General features: G+C 47.7%; 1 protein-coding gene across 1 annotated transcript; it reads left to right on the top strand.

Moving 5' to 3' along the window:
• Window positions 1-988: 988 nt before the first annotated feature.
• LOC136324694 (tubulin alpha-1C chain) lies at window positions 989-11191 on the top strand. Its single transcript, XM_066257930.1, has 4 exons — window positions 989-1108; window positions 5255-5477; window positions 5620-5768; window positions 10121-11191. Exons 1-4 carry the CDS (start codon window positions 1106-1108, stop codon window positions 11093-11095), a joined length of 1350 nt encoding a protein of 449 aa, XP_066114027.1. The 5' UTR covers window positions 989-1105; the 3' UTR covers window positions 11096-11191.
• Window positions 11192-16804: the final 5613 nt, after the last annotated feature.

Genomic DNA, 16804 nt, shown 5'->3' with positions numbered 1-16804 from the left:
AGGAGAAGCGCCCATCTGTTTCTCCACCCCTCCCTCTCTCCTTCCTCTCCGTCTCTCTCTTCCCTTCCCGCAGCCGAGGCTCCGTTGGAGCAAAGATGGCCTGGGGCGCTGGGGATGGCTCCTTGGCCTCTGCCCCAGGCGCTGGAGTGGCTCTGGTCCCAACGGAGCGACGCCCCGGAGGGGCAGAGCGCTCCGGGGCAGAGCGTCGCCCCCTGGTGGGCAGAGCGTTGCCCCTGGTGGGCGTGCCGGGTGGATCCCGGTTGGGCGCATGCGGGAGTCTGTCTGACTGTCTCTCCCCGTTTCCAGCTTCGGAAAAAATTAAAAAATAATAATTAAAAAATAAAAAATTAAAAAAAAAAAAACCAAAATGGAAGCTATTATTATAATGAACTGGGGAAAAAACCCGCTTTTGCACTAAGGGAAAACGATTGTTGTTAGGAAGCCAAAGGTTCATTTTTTAAAGGAAGCAAGAAAACGAGTAGGGGAAAACAACTAAGAGGTTGAGGCTTCAGGCAACTGGTGGTAATGAAAACCTGCAAAGGACAACAAGCCTTCTCTCTTTCTTGGACATTCTTCAGGCCCCCAGAGCTCGGCGAGGCGGAAGCAGCCGGGCCGGCGGCTCGCAAGCCGGGCGCCTAGCTGGAGGCCACGCGTGCCCTCCTCGGGGGTCCTGGTCCCCGAGTGGGGCGCGCAGGGGGAGGCTCTGCGCTTCAGGTGCTTCCATTGCTTCTAGGTGGGCTCTTTGCTTTCCTACAATTTCCAGTCTCCACCCACTCTCGGGCCCCAAGATATCTCCTCCCCTTCCTACTTCTTCGGCTCCTTCCGAAAAGTTTCGTTTGAACTTTTGAACTCACCAATCAGCGGTGCGCGCCCTCCCTCTCTCCGCCGCTCCCGCCCGGGGCCACGCAGCTGGAGGCGGGGCCGCAGGGGCGGGGCGGCTTGGGTTTCCGCCCACCCACGCACTAGGCTGCTATATATTGTCCCGCGGGCGGCGAGTTGACTCACTTTTCCGTCGGATTCCTTGTGGTCTGTTAGGAAGAGGTTTTTGTTACTCTCCGTTCCGGTTTGCCTTCTCAAGCCCCTTGGAGCTTTACAAGTCGTAGTAATGGTGAGTGGGTGGTCCCGGCCGCGGGAGTGGGGTGGGGGGTGGTGGGGGGCGGTGAGTGGGAGAGTGAGCGAGTGAGCAGTCCGCGTGGGTGGCGGGCCCCGGGTTGCACGTGGAGCAGCGTCCCGGAGGTCTCTAGGCAAACTGGCTATTAGTGACTGAGCTGGGAAATCGGAGATCACTGGGCAGATTCCTCTTTGGGCCGGAAGACGCGAGCCGGCACTGCCATCGGTGGAAGTGTAAAATCCCTTTTTTTTTTTTTTTTTTTTTTTTTTTTTTTTTTTTTTTTTTTTATGAAGCGCTTTTAGTCCTAGTGACAGGGTATTTTTTGTCCTAGGGCCAGCCATCATCACCCAAAGGAGGCTAGCTCCCAAGGACTTGAAGAAACTAGAAATCCCTCCCCTCCCATATCCCCAATGACCTCACCTTTCCTTACGCAGTGGAAGCACCTGGACTACCTCTTGCGCTTCCGCACGGAAGGTGGAAGCACGAGCGCCTCTCCAGCGTCCTGTGTGACTCGCTGCTGAGTCACCTGTGGCCGGGCTCTGGGGAGAGGTTCCAGTTGCAAGCAATCCACCTGAAGGTTGGAGGCAGGCTCCTCCTCACGTTGTCTAATCCTGCATTTCTGGTGTTCGTTAAGGCTGGACCTTTCTACTTTAGCCAGGTTTTTGTTTTTTTTTTAAGTCCGTTAAAGGATATTTTCTTGTAAAGCCACAGAATAAATTAGTACTGACGGTGTATTCTTAGTTAAACATGAAATTATACACAGCTCGAGTGTGGTCTATATAGCTTCCATAGTTATTAAAAACAGCCTCTGTTGCTCTACCATGTTTTAAATCCATTGTGTACCAAATGTTTCAAAATAGTATCTTTCTTTTGAAAAAGAAATACCGAATAGTGAGCAAGTTACATTTTTCAGAGATAGCTAGTTACCAAAAGTATGTCTAACTGTAACAACTTGCTTGAGTGCTTTTCACCAAGCTAACCCCCAAATACTGGTAAAAGTGTGATTCAGAAAGTGTAACTGTTTCAAGCAGTGATTTTTCAACCGGTTTGCCCCAAGAATTTGTAAAACATTACTATTTAGTCAGGGGTACTCTTCCCTTAGATTGTACGATTTTAAAATGACAGCCAACACAACAGTCTGGTGTGAATGAATCAAAATTATACTTTTTTTCTGTCAGATCAGCAAAAAATAATGTAATGCCCAGAATTTAGCAACTTTTAAAATTTTCTTATTGGCTTTATTGGGGTGGTATTTGTTAATAAAACCATATAGATTTCAAGTGGTTAGTAAAGTTATTAGGTTTCAGGTGTACAATTTTATAATACATCACCTGTAAATTACACTGTATTCACCCCAAGTCTCCTTCCATCACCAGTTATTCCCTTTATCCTTTTCTACCCGCCCCCCTTGCAGTATGTTGTCTGTGTCTATGGAATTTTAGTAATTAGTTTGTGTGCTGTGAGATGGAAAAAGGCTGAAAATCTGGTTTAAAGTGCAGGAGAGGAGCTGCGGCAGACCTATTTCATCAATCACAGATGAGATTAAAAAAAAGGTTTTTGTATTGTATTTGTCGTTTTTTGTTGTTGTTTTTTACAAGAAACTGAGTGCTTATCCAGTTAAAGCTAAACTACAATAATTGACTCCACCTGTGTCTCTCCATCTCCCTAGAGATTGGAGAGCACAGTCTAAACGAGGAATCGGGTTGTTAGGCTGAAGAACAAAGAAAGTAAGTTTTGAGGCTCATAAATCTTCAATAGATTTGAGAGTATCTTCTCAGATACTTTATCTCCTCTGGTTTTCTCTAACTTTCTTCAGCTGTGGAATTTCCAAAGTCCATTTAAAGGCATGATGATGCAACGGTAAATAGTTAAGGGCTCATTAGAACAAACAACTCCTCTTTCTCCCACAGCCCTGGAGCTGGGCAAGTAGATGCAGGTGAACCCTGAGCTTACAATGTGATCAGGAGACCAATTGTTTTATGGGAAGTGTAGGTAGGAAGGAGGGGACCATAGTCAAAGGTTGTGAGTGATTAGGGTTTTATTATCTCAGGTTATGAAATTAGACTTCGAGATCTGAACTGGTGTTGAATTTTTTTAAACTAGTTTTGTATTGGTGGCTTTTAAAAACTTGAAGCCCTCTTATTTCAGGAGAATGGGAGATAATCAACATTTTTTTTTTTTTACAAGGACAGAGAGAGGGATAGGTAGGGACAGACAGACAGGAACGGAGAGAGATGAGAAGCATCAATCATCAGTTTTGCTTTGCGACAACACCTTAGTTCATTGATTGCTTTCTCATATGTGCCTTGACCCTGGGCCTTCAGCAGACCGAGTAACCCAAGTAACCCCTTGCTTGAGCCAGTGACCTTGGGTCCAAGCTGGTGAGCTTTGCTCAAACCAGATGAGCCCGTGCTCAAGCTGGCAACCTCAGGGTCTTGAACCTGGGTCCTCTGCATCCCAGTCCGACGCTCCATCCACTGCGCCACCGCCTGGTCAGGCGAGATAATCAACATTTTGAAAGTCTTGCTAATCTCCAAAGTAGCTGATCTGGTTTATAATAAAATACAATATATACCCTTTTATGTTTACCTCTTAAGTCTTGAGTATAGATGTTCATCGCTTTGTTTTTACTAAACAGGAATGAGTTTGGTACCATAAACTATTTTGTTCAGCATATAAAGGAAAACATTTTATCAATAGTATCATTAAATTATTGAAACTAGACTTTTTCGAGTGCCAAAGATAATACGAGCATTTTACTAGGAAATCACTAATTTCCAATATTAGTAGATTGTTGGTGACATTTCTAGCTTTTATTACCATGTGTCCCCACCCCCAACCTCGCCCTCCTTCTCTCAGGACTGTTGATGGTGAAGGAGAAAATGTTCTTTAAGATTAAACTCTTCCACAGGATTAAAAAGCTGCCTCTGACCAGTTTCTAAAACACTCACTGTACAGCTAACTGCTGCTTGGCTGGTGTTTTCTCCATGAGTCATACGCCTGTAGTTTGCTGGTTTAAGCTGGTTTTAAAGGGAGAGAGAGGCTCTTGTCTTCTAAAGAATAGAATTAGGGATCAGAATGAGCTCAGTAGTTACACAATCACACAGAATGAATCAGAAAAGAAAGGCGCCTGATCAGGCGGTGGTGCAGTGGATAGAGCATCGGACTGGGATGTGGAGGACCCAGGTTCAAGACCTCGAGGTCGCCAGCTTGAGTGGGGGCTCATCTGGTTTGAACAAAGCTCACCAGCTTGGACCCAAGTTCACTGGCTTGAGCAAGAGGTTACTTGGTCTGCTGAAGGCCCGGGGTCAAGGCACATATGAGAAAGCAATCAATGAACAACTAAAGTGCCACAAAAAACTGATGCTTCTCATCTCTTTATTTCTGTCTGTCCCTATCTATCCCTCTCTCTAACTCTCTGTAAAAAAGGAAAGAAAAGGCAAATTTTACATGCTTTAAGGCTCATCAAGTACATTTCTTAGAAGCTGGAGGGAAATGTTTTGCTATAGAGTAGCTTTGTCTCTCTAAGTGGTTGAAACCTGACCTTGAGGTCCTGGCTGGTTGGCTCAGTGGCTAGAACATCGCCCTGGCATATGGAAGTCCTGGGTTCAATTCCCAGTCAGGGCACATAGAAGAAGCAACCATCTGCTTCTCCACCCTTCCCCCTTCTCTCTGTCTCTCTCTTCCTTTCTTCCCTTCCCCTCCCCTCCTGCAGCCATGGCCTTGCTTTAGGAACTAAAAATAGTTTAGTTGCCGAACAACAGCAGCAGCCCCAGATGGACAGAGCATTGCCCTGTAGGGGACTTGCTGGGTAGATCCCAATTGGAGCACATGATGGAGTCTGTCTCTGCCTCTCTATACTGTTTTTTTTTTAAAAAAAGCTTGACCTTGAATACCTAATATGGCTACAACGTGAGGGTATGGTTTCTAGTCTGCCTAGTAGTTCATTAACATCATTGGTTTCCCCAAGCATTTTCTCTGAAGTAGTCTTCAACAATGTCTATTGCTTGTGCAATAGTCCCGGGTCAGGCCTTCAGAATAGTGGTTATCTATCCTGAAGTTTAGGCATTTAGGTGTGAATCATTCCTGAATGTCCCTGTCTGATGTGTCATATTCTGACATTTTCCTTTCTTCCTCCTATAGCGTGAGTGCATCTCCATCCACGTTGGCCAGGCTGGTGTCCAGATCGGCAATGCCTGCTGGGAACTCTACTGCCTGGAACACGGCATCCAGCCCGATGGCCAGATGCCAAGTGACAAGACCATTGGAGGGGGAGATGACTCTTTCAACACCTTCTTCAGTGAGACAGGCGCTGGCAAGCATGTGCCTAGGGCAGTGTTTGTAGACCTGGAACCCACAGTCATTGGTGAGTTGATCTCAGTAACCTGAGTGAGATCCCAGGGGTCTGAGACAGGAAGTAAGTCCTGGGGGCTCTGTGCCTGCCCTGGGGTTAGGCAGGCTGGTGCAGGTTGTTAGTGACAGGTGGCTGCCTGGCTTCCTTTTTCCAGATGAAGTTCGCACTGGTACCTACCGCCAGCTCTTCCACCCTGAGCAGCTCATCACAGGCAAGGAAGATGCTGCCAATAACTATGCCCGTGGACACTACACCATTGGCAAGGAGATCATTGACCTCGTCTTGGACCGAATTCGGAAACTGGTAAACAGTACTTTTTTTTTTAAATGAGAGGAGGGGAGATAGACTCCTGCATGCACCCTCACCAGTATCTACCTGGCAGCCCCCATTTGGGACTGATACTTGCATCAGTCAAACCACTGGCTGCGAGAGGAGAGGGAGTGGAAGAGAAGCAGATAGTCACTTCTCCTGTGTGCCCTGAACAGGGATCAAACCTGGGACATCTGCACCCCAGGTCAATGCTGTGTCTAATGAGCCTGCTGGCCAGGATCACAGTACTTTATTTAAAAGTGGAATTAGGCCCTGGCCGGTTGGCTCAGCGGTAGAGTGTCGGCCTGGCGTGCAGGAGTCCCGGGTTCAATTCCCGACCAGAACACACATGAGAAGTGCACATCTGCTTCTCCACCCCTCCCCCTCTCCTTCCTCTCTCTCTCTTCCCCTCCAGCAGCTGAGGCTCCATTGGAGCGAGGATGGCCCGGGCACTGGGGATGGCTCTGTGGCCTCTGCCTCAGGCGCTGGAATGGCTCTGGATACAGCAGAGCGACGCCCTGGAGGGGCAGAACTTCACCCCCTGGTGGGCATGCTGGGTGGATCCCGGTCGGGCGCATGCGGGAGTCTGTCTGACTGCCTCCCCGTTTCCAGCTTCGGAAAAATGAAAAAAAAAAAAATTAAAAGTGGAATTAGAGTTTTAAGAGACCAAACTACAAGAATCATTCTTTGCACACTAAAATAGGCCTTGGGCTGCTTATTAAATAACTAAACTTCTAAACCAGACAGTCCTGGGTTATGGGACAACTGTTTGGGGGAGGGGTAAGTGCTCTTTCGCTTATTTCTACAGCCTCGGGGCAATTGCTTACTCTGTGAGGGTAGTTTACCAGGAGTCAGAGTGAGAACCAGCAGGCTTGCCCTTAACAATTTGACTGACATAAGATCATTAAACAACTTGTTCTTATTAGCTTCCCTGCTTCAAGCTGAGACACATCCCCTTTTAGGTTATCTTAGTTATACTGAGTAAGTAGTTGACTAGAAAAATCTGGATTGGTGCTAAATCTTATGTTAGTACAAAAAGTTCAGAGCTCAAGAAGCCAGTATAATACTGATTAGAAATGGCCAACACTAGAAACTTGTTCTTTTGTTTGTTTCAGATTTTATTTATTGATTTTTATGAGGGGGAGAGGGATGGGAGCGAGAAGTATCAACTCAGTTACTTCAGTTCAGTTCATTGCTTGCTTGGCGTATGTGCCTTGACCAGGCAAGCCCAGGGTTTTGAACCATCAACCTTAGCATTACAAGTCGACAGTATACACTGTGCCACCACAGGCCAAGCAATACAGGAATCTTTCAACAACACTGAAAATGGAGTCAGGGGAGCTCCCTTTTTATAGAAGTAAGTATTGGTCATTGAAATTTGGAAGACATTAAGATCTAAGCACGCCTGACCAGGCGGTGGCACAGTGGATAGAGCATCGGACTGGGATGCAGAGGACCCATCTTTGAGACCCCGAGGTCGCCAGCTTGAGCACGGGCTCATCTGGTTTGAGCAAAAGCCCACCAGCTTGAACCCAAGGTTGCTGGCTCCAGCAAGGGCTTACTCGGTCTGCTGAAGGCCACGGTCAAGGCACATATGAGAAAGCAATCAATGAACAACTAAGGTGTTGCAGCACGCAACAAAAAACTAATGATTGGTGCTTCTCATCTCTTTCCCGTTCCTGTCTGTCTGTCCCTGTCTGTCCCTCTCTCTGACTCACTGTCTCTGTAAAAAATAAATAAAATTAAAAAAAAAATCTAAACACAAAGCAATACGCTTACTTTTCTACTAGAGTTCAGAGCAGTGGGGACTGGCACCTTGGCAAAAAAAATCTCAGGCACTTGTATTCACATTGCTGAAGTTAAGTGTTCCGTATGGGTCATTTTTCTTATTTTAAAGATTTTACTTACTTTTTTTACAGAGTGGTAGAGTATGAAGTATCAACTCGTAGTTGCTTCACTTTAGTTGTTCATTGATTGCTTGTTGTATGTGCCTTGACCCGGCAAGCCAGGGTTTCAAACTAGTGACCTCAGTGTTCCAGGTCAACTCATTTTCCACTGTGCCACCACTTGACCCATACATGGAAAATGTATGGGTCATTTTCATTCAGAGTCTGGCAATCATTAATTGTATGTATGACTCTTATAAGTAATTAACCCCAAATCAAGAATGAATACTTGGGTAGAGTAGCTTGTTGGGAAAACCGCATTACCTTAAGCCTAGCCACAACTGGCCTATTTCAGAAAGAATGGCCTTGCATCATTCATGGCTTCATACTTTTCCAGATGTTTATCATAGTCTCCCCAGCAAAGTTGGGTTAATGGTTCCTATGTTAGCAAATCAAGCTTCAGCTACAAGTACTGACTTAGAGATCAGGACCTGCCTCTAGAGACAAATAAGCCTAGTAAAAGCCACTGAGGTTTTAGGAGTGAAGTTCATTACCAAAACAATTGCATTTGTCCTTGGTGTTACTGTGTCCATGTGAAGTTTAATGGATATACAGTAATTGGTAGACTGGGATCTGCTTTGTACATTGATCTCATTCAGTGTGTATGGACCCACTGAAGAATTGAACCCTATGAGGGGTTGGGACTCAATGTCCACAAAACTGGCACCTTTCAGAAGTGAGTTGTCAACAGTGTTTTGTTTGAAAGGTCAAAAGTCTTTTTTTTTTTTTTTTCAGAGACAGTCAGAGAGAGGGATGGATAGGGACAGACAGACAGGAACGGAGAGAGATGAGAAGCATCAATCATCAGTTTTTCCTTGCGAGACCTTAGTTGTTCACTGATTGCTTTCTCCTATGTGCCTTGACCGTGGGCCTTCAGCAGACCGAGTAACCTCATGCTTGAGCCAGCGACCTTGGGTCCAAACTGGTGAGCTTTGCTCAAACCAGATGAGCCCGCACTCAAGCTGGTGAACTCGAGGTCTCAAACCTGGGTCCTCCGCATCCCAGTCCTATGCTCTATCCACTGTGCCACTGCCTGGTCAGGCAAAAAGTCATCTTTTAATCGAGTTGCAGTTTGCTAACTGGAATAGCTCAAGTTGAATAGTGGAATGCCCAAAAGGTCTTATGGAATTGTGATAGTAAGTCATCTCTCCCAGAGTGATTGGGCTTCTGGGTGACTAGTACTTACTGTGCCAAGCACTGTTCCAAGTACTTGTAATTGTCAACAACTTGAGGTAGATTTCTATCCTTACTTACTAAACAAGAAAACTGAGATTGAGAAGTGATGAATTTGGTCAAAGACACAACAAGGAACTGGTAGATCCAGACCCAGCCTGACTCCGATGCCAATACTAGGGCATTCAACTTGGCTATTCTGTTGTATTCCAGCTCAGAAAGCAGCTGCCAGATCTTTGTAAAACATCCATTGTATGGAGCTGGTGGTCCTAGGCCTGCCCTTGGTAGTTCTCCAACTGATAAGTTGTCCTTGTTTTGTGGTCACAGCAAGGGCAGCAGAGGTTGCCCTCCCAGTTTTTAAAACTTGGGCCCTGCAGCTATTCCAGACCTTGTGATTCTTTTGCCTTTCAGAGATGAAAATAGTTCATTGTTAAATAGACTTTTAGCAGACTCTCCTCTCACCCTGGGAGTTGATTATGAAGTTCCTCTGAATCACTTAGCACTTCAGAAACTTTTTTTTTTTTTTTTTTTTTACAGAGACACAGAGAGAGAGAGGGATAGATAGGGACAACAGATGGGAGCAGAGAGAGATGAGAAGCATCAATCATCAGTTTTTTGTTGCAACACCTTAGTTGTTCATTGATTGCTTTCTCATATGTGCCTTGACCGTGGGCCTTCAGCAGATCGAGTAACCCCTTGCTCAAGCCAGCGACCTTGGGTCCAAGCTTTGCTCAAACCAGATGTCCTTCACATCCCAGTCCGACGTTCTATCCACTGCGCCATCGCCTGGTCAGGCCAGAAACTTTTTATGACTGCTTTCTTAGCAAACATTCAAAAGATTTTTCAAATCTCAATGTAGTAATTAATGGATTTAATAAAGATATCATAGCAGGCCCTGGTCACTTGGCTCAGCGGTAGAGTGTCATCCTGGTGTGTGGATGTCCAGGTTTGATTCCCAAGTAGGGCACAGAAGAAGCGACCGTTTTTCTCCACCCCTTCCTGCTTCCCCCATTTTTTCCCCCTCTTCTCCGCAGCCATTGCTCAAGTGGTTTGAGTGCATTGGCCCTGGGCGCAGAGAATGGCTCTGTGTAGCTTCCACCTCAGGCGCTAAAAATAGCTCGGTTGCAAGCATGGCCCCAGATGGGGGTTGCTGAGTGGATCCTGGTCAGGGCACATGAAGTTGTTGCAGTTTTCACCAAGGCTAACATTAAAACTTTTCTTTTCCAGGCTGACCAGTGCACAGGTCTTCAGGGCTTCTTGGTTTTCCACAGCTTTGGTGGGGGAACTGGTTCCGGGTTCACCTCCCTGCTGATGGAACGTCTCTCTGTCGATTACGGCAAGAAGTCCAAGCTGGAGTTCTCTATTTACCCAGCACCCCAGGTTTCCACAGCTGTAGTTGAGCCCTACAACTCCATCCTCACCACTCACACCACCCTGGAGCACTCTGACTGTGCCTTCATGGTTGACAACGAGGCCATCTATGACATCTGTCGTAGAAATCTTGATATTGAACGCCCAACCTACACTAACCTTAACCGCCTTATTAGCCAGATTGTATCCTCCATCACTGCTTCCCTCAGGTTTGATGGAGCCCTGAATGTTGATCTGACTGAATTCCAGACCAACCTGGTGCCCTATCCCCGCATCCACTTCCCTCTGGCCACATATGCCCCTGTCATCTCTGCTGAGAAAGCCTACCATGAACAGCTTACTGTAGCAGAGATCACCAATGCGTGCTTTGAGCCAGCCAACCAGATGGTGAAATGTGACCCTCGCCACGGTAAATACATGGCTTGCTGCCTGTTGTACCGAGGTGATGTGGTTCCCAAAGATGTCAATGCAGCCATTGCCACCATTAAGACCAAGCGTAGCATCCAGTTTGTGGACTGGTGCCCCACTGGCTTCAAAGTTGGCATTAATTACCAGCCTCCCACTGTGGTCCCTGGTGGAGACCTGGCCAAAGTGCAGCGAGCTGTGTGCATGCTGAGCAACACCACAGCTATTGCTGAGGCCTGGGCTCGCCTGGACCACAAGTTTGACCTGATGTATGCCAAGCGTGCCTTTGTCCACTGGTATGTGGGTGAGGGCATGGAGGAAGGAGAGTTCTCCGAGGCACGTGAGGACATGGCTGCCCTTGAGAAGGATTATGAGGAGGTTGGAGCAGATAGTGTCGAGGGAGATGATGATGGTGAAGAATATTAACCTGTTTTAATGTTACTTTCTATTCTCTTGGAACTGTTTTTCTGCAAAGTCCATTTTTATCCTAAATTTGTCAATAAAGGTGATTTTAAATGTAAACTGGCTGCTTCTGTATCACTTCTGTAAACACTTGTTTCACTTATTCAAGGCTCATTGGGGATGGAGGCCAGCAGATGATCCACCTGATCATTTGATCCACATTTCCTAGTGGCTTCTGTGTGCCGTGTATTGTGTAAGTGGTTGTCTGTTTCACTTAGACCTCAGTAGATGGCGATAAATTCATTTCTTAAGTGAGGCAACAGGCTCAGACTTGGTCAATGTTTCTTCAACTCCTATGTGAGTGGGTCACCTGTACGTATGAAAATACAGATCCAAATCTGGAGGTCTGAGGTAAGGCTTCAGCTACTGTTTTTCAACCACTTTTCAGGTGATTTGCCTGGTCTGCAGTGACCACATATGAAATAAAGAAGGGGAAGTAAAATAGGTAGTAAATGGTGGGAGCCATAAAATTCAAGTAAACAGCCAGATTGTTATGACTATTACCAGTATTTAATTAAATATTAAATGGGAAGGACTTGGAATTGTGCTGATATACTCCACACCTAGCCAAAACTTTCCATGTTAAATAAGATTGTAGAGGGCCAGGTCTTCTTGTGGGCTGCCACAGCAGCCTGGAGCACAGAACAGCTGTGCCATCTGCTTAGAGATCTACCTCCATCGCCTACAGCAAGCCGGCCATCCATACACCCATCTATTGGCATCTGTGGTCACGTGTGAGTGCGCCAGCCTCAGACCAGGGTCTGTGTCCAGGTCTATGGCCACCCAGCACAGCAGGGGAGCCAGGCCTCGATAGGGCTCAGAGTAGGACTAAGGCAGAGGCCACAGGGCAATCTTGGCAGTGCTGGCCCTCCCTGCCTGGCACACTCATCAGCTTTAGCCCAGGCTCCTCCAGCCCCAGGCACTGGACCCGAAACTTTTTTTTTTTTTTTAATTTATTCATTTTAAGAGAGGAGAGAGAGAGAGAGAGAAAGGAGAGAGAGAGGGGGGAGGAGCTGGAAGCATCAACTCCCATATGTGCCTTGACCAGGCAAGCCCAGGGTTTCGAACCAGCGACCTCAGCATTTCCAGGTCGATGCTTTATCCACTGCGCCACCACAGGTCAGGCCTGGACCCGAAACTTTACAGGCACATTAGGGGACCTGCAAGCTGCCCTGTCTCAGAGTCCTAGGGTCCCCTGAGCTGCTGATGGCCTCAGTGGGCCACCCTGGGTACTCAGAAGGCAGCAGGCGTGACCTCTGCACCAGTCGCCTTGGATTTGGTTTCGTGGAGACTGGTGTGCCTTTTGCTGTCAAAAATAAGTTACTGCCTGACAAGGCAGTGGCGCAGTGGATAGAGCATTGGACTGGGATGTGGAAGACCCAGGTTCAAGACCCCAAGGTCTCCAGCTTGAGTGTGGGCTCATCTGGTTTGAGCAAAAATCACCAGCTTGGACCCAAGGTCGCTGGCTTGAGCAAGGGGTTACTCAGTCTGCTGTGGCCCCAGTCAAGGCACATATGAGAAATCAATCAATGAACAACTAAGGTGTTGCAAAGAAAAACTGATGATTGGTGCTTCTCATCTCTCTCCGTTTCTGTTGATCCCTATCTATCCCTCTCTCTGACTCTCTGTCTCTGAAAAAAAAATAAGTTACAGCCAAGTGAAGTTGGCTGAGACACAGGTTGTAAGTTACAGGTGGTTTTAACATTGGTACTTGACTAAATGTCAGGAATATTTGAAGTAGAGGACTAATAAGGAAAATTGGACAATGATGTGTATGCAGGAAAGCTTGGACAGAGGAGTTCCCGCATCGGGATCCTCTCGCAAGCACCTGGTGGAAGCAGTGTGGTTCTTTTTTCTTTTCTTTTTTTTTTATGAATGTGAGATGAGGGGAGATAGACTCCTGCATGTACCCTGACCAGAATCCACCAGGCAACCCCCATTCTGTGGAAGATGCTCAAATCAACAGAGCTGGGGGTTTTTTTTGTTGTTGTTTTTTTGTATTTTTCTGAAGCTGGAAACAGGGAGAGTCAGACAGACTCCCGCATGCGCCCGACCAGGATCCACCCAGCACGCCCACCAGGGGCGTCGCTCTGCCGCGACCAGAGCCACTCTAGCGCCTGGGGCAGGGGCCAAGGAGCCATCCCCAGCACCCGGGCCATCTTTGCTCCAATGGAGCCTTGGCTGTGGGAGGGGAAGAGAGACAGAGAGGAAGGAGGGGGGGTGGAGAAGCAAATGAGCGCTTCTCCTATGTGCCCTGGCTGGGAATCGAACCCGGGTCCCCTGCACGCCAGGCCGACGCTCTACCGCTGAGCCAACACCCAGAGCTGTTTTTAGCACCTGAGGCTGATGTGCTGTTCACTGGGACCAACTGAGCTATTCTCAGCCCCATGCTCCAACCAGTCACCAATGGAGCCAATGGCTACAGGACAGGAAGAGCAAGAGAAAGGAGAGAGGGAGGAGGGAGAAGCAGATGGTCACTTCTCTTGTGTACCCTGACCAGGAATTGAACCCTGGACTTCCATACTCCTGGCCAGTGCTCTGTCCACTCAGCCAACTGACCAGGGCCATGCAGTGTAATTTTTGAGGGGGGCAGGAGGGAGCCACTAGGTTAACGTGGGGGAAGAAGGGGCATTGGCTGGAGAGCTTGGTTGGCTGGCACTCAGGTACGAATTGTGTGGTCTATAAGGTTGAGCTGAGCAATGGAGAAGAGCAAGGATGACCAAAAGGCCAGGCCTTACGCAAAGGGAGGAACTGGTTTTGGTGCTTGGGTGCTGGACTGAATGAAAATGCCACACAAGTGGCAGGAGATGGAGGCAGGTGCAGAGCTGCAGATGTGTTCACCTTTTCTCCCTGACCGACCTTATTTTGATGCTGCTCAAGAGTAAAAATATTTCAGTAGACCAGAGCCTGGGGAAGAGCAGAGTGCTGGGGCTTAGGGAGGAATTTCTCCTTGAAGTGAATAAAAGTTAGCCAGCAGCAAGAATAAATTATACTCCAAGGTCTAGGTCACTGCTTTGTGGCTGACAACCAAATCTGATCTGCCCTTGACCACAAATAGAAAGTCTGGACTCAGAACTGCAGCCATTGCTGATGCCTCTGAGACTCGATGGGGATAAATGGAGAAAGCCTAAGAGGGTGCAGGCTCCAAGATAGGCCAGGGCCCCAGATGCTGGCTATGCGGACCCAGGGCGTAGGCTGCCCTCCCCTGACAGATGAGCAATCTGCTTCTACCCCATGGCGGCCACTGGACACTGAGGGCCCAGTGGGCCCAGGCATAGCTGCTTTGCGCTGGAATGAGGAGGAGAGAATGGCTGTGAGGGACCGGTGTGCTGGCCTGTCTACCTGTCATGCTAAGTGTTTGGGAAGCAGCTGGCTAATGCCTCTGCTCCCGTGGAGGTTGTCAAACAGGCCACTGTCTGGGCAGAGGTAGCCAGGTATATTTGAGCTTTGAGAGAGCCTCAAATTGAGGCCTCAGAGTTCTGGAAGGTGTGTGGCAACCCTGAGTGGGGCTGTGGGAGGAAGAGGAGACCCCATCATCATGGAGGTGTTCTGGGATCTTCACACCTGTGAGGAAATGTCGTACCCATTTCCACAGCTGAGCAAGTCAAAGTTCAGAGAGAGTGAGTATCCAGCCTAAGACTACAGAGCAAGAGGATGAAATGGAATTTGACCCCTGAACTCTGACTTCACTCTGCCCAGCAGCCTCCAAGCAGGACCACAGAAAGTGGTCACAGCACTTGAGGCCTTTCCAGTTCTGGGTGAGGAGGGCCACATCCTGGGGTGAGTCAGGCATGAGGCCCACAGAAGCCAGACCTTGTGTGGAGCACTGGATGCGGCCACAGCCACCGAAAGGAGATCTTGTTATGCTATTGACTGTAGGATTACCTCCCAGGGGCCCCATTCTGGTGTCCAGGTGACAGCACATTAGTCCAAAGGAACAAAGCCAGGTGGTCCCACTAGCCAGGCTGTAGCCTTCCTAGTGAGGGGGCTTTCTTGTCCAGGCCTCCCTCTGAACTTAGTAAATCAATTCTCAGATCATGGAGATGATAGTTTCCTTTTAGGGTAGCTGTTTCCATCTTCCTGGACTCCTGCTGACCAGACAACAGCCATGGGTCAGAGAGGACAGCTCACATCTGGAGCATCACTACCCTAGGCACAGGGGCCAGAGTGGTAGCCTCCTGTCAGCCAAGGCCACAAGGTGAAACTGGCAGAGATGGTCCAGGCGGCTGATGGCTCCTGCAGTCCAATGCCAGGACAGCTGTTTTGGCAACATAGGGTGGTATAAGGAGGAGAAAACAGACAGGTAGGGAAGGTCCCCACCTTCAGCCCCATGGAGCAAGTCCCCCTTTGCTGACATCTCATTAACCGATCACTGCCCCATTCATTCCAAGAGCCTGTGTCTCTGAGTTCATTAGTCCTGAGAGCAGGATCTGGAAAAAGGGTTCTTCCTTCCTCTAATGCTCCTCGGAGTCAAGTCTGCAGCAGCAGAGAAATACTCAGCAGCAATGAACCTCCAGAACTAGAGACATGTCTTCTTTAGTCATAAAAAAGAAAACGCTCTGAAAACACTTGTCTCACCACTATAAGACTTTTTTTCTCTTAAAAAAATAAGAACAAAGTGTCGACCTGAGAATGCTGAGGTCACCGGTTCAAAACCCTGGGCTTGCCTGGTTAAGGCACATATGGGAGTTGATGCTTCCAGCTCCTACCCCCTTCTCTCTCTCTGTCTCACCTCTCTCTCTCTTCCCCCTTCTCTGTCTCTCCTTTCTCTCTCTCTCTCTCTTTTTTTTTTTTTAAACATTTTTTTTTTATTTATTCATTTTTTCAGAGAGGAGAGGGAGAGGCAGGGAGAGAGAAAGGAGAGACAGAGAGAGAAGGGGAGGAGGAGCTAGAAGCATCAACTCCCATATGTGCCTTGACCAGGCAAGTCCAGGGTTTCGAACCGGCGACCTCAGCATTTCCAGGTCGACGCTTTATCCACTGCGCCACCACAGGTCAGTCTCTCTCTCTCTTTATCTCTCCCTCTCCTCTCTAAAACAAATGAATAAATAAATAAAAATAAATAAATAAATAAGAACAAGCCTGACCTGTGGTGGTGCAGTGGATAAAGCGTTGACCTGGAACACTGAAGTCACCAGTTCAAAACCCTGGGCTTGCCTGACTGGGCGATGGCGCAGTAGATAGAGCATCGGACTGGGATGCGCGGAAGGACCCAGGTTCGAGACCCCGAGGTCGCCGGCTCACCAGCTTGGACCCAAGGTTGCTGGCTCGAGCAAGGGGTTACTCGGTCTGCTGAAGTCCCGCAGTCAAGGCACATATGAGAAAGCAATCAATGAACAACTAAGGTGTCGCAATGAAAAACTGATGATTGATGCTTCTCATCTTTCTCCGTTCCTATCTATTCCTCTCTCTCTCTGTAAAAAAAAAAAACAACACAAAAAAACAAAAACAAAAACAAAAAAACCCCTGAGCTTGCCTAGTCAAGGCACATATGGGAGTTGATGCTTCCTGCTCCTCCCCCCCTTTCTCTCTCTCTCTCTTTCTCTCTCTCTCATTCTAACTCTCTCTCCTCTCTAAAATGAATAAATAAAAATAAAAAAAAAATAAGAACAAAATATTAAACTTTCCTAATTACACAAGAGTTGTCGACATTCACAAATTAATTTAATTTAC

This window comes from Saccopteryx bilineata, chromosome 2, assembly GCF_036850765.1.
Source record: "Saccopteryx bilineata isolate mSacBil1 chromosome 2, mSacBil1_pri_phased_curated, whole genome shotgun sequence".
NCBI lineage: Eukaryota > Metazoa > Chordata > Mammalia > Chiroptera > Emballonuridae > Saccopteryx > Saccopteryx bilineata.
This window is presented reverse-complemented; position numbering and strand designations above follow the sequence as displayed.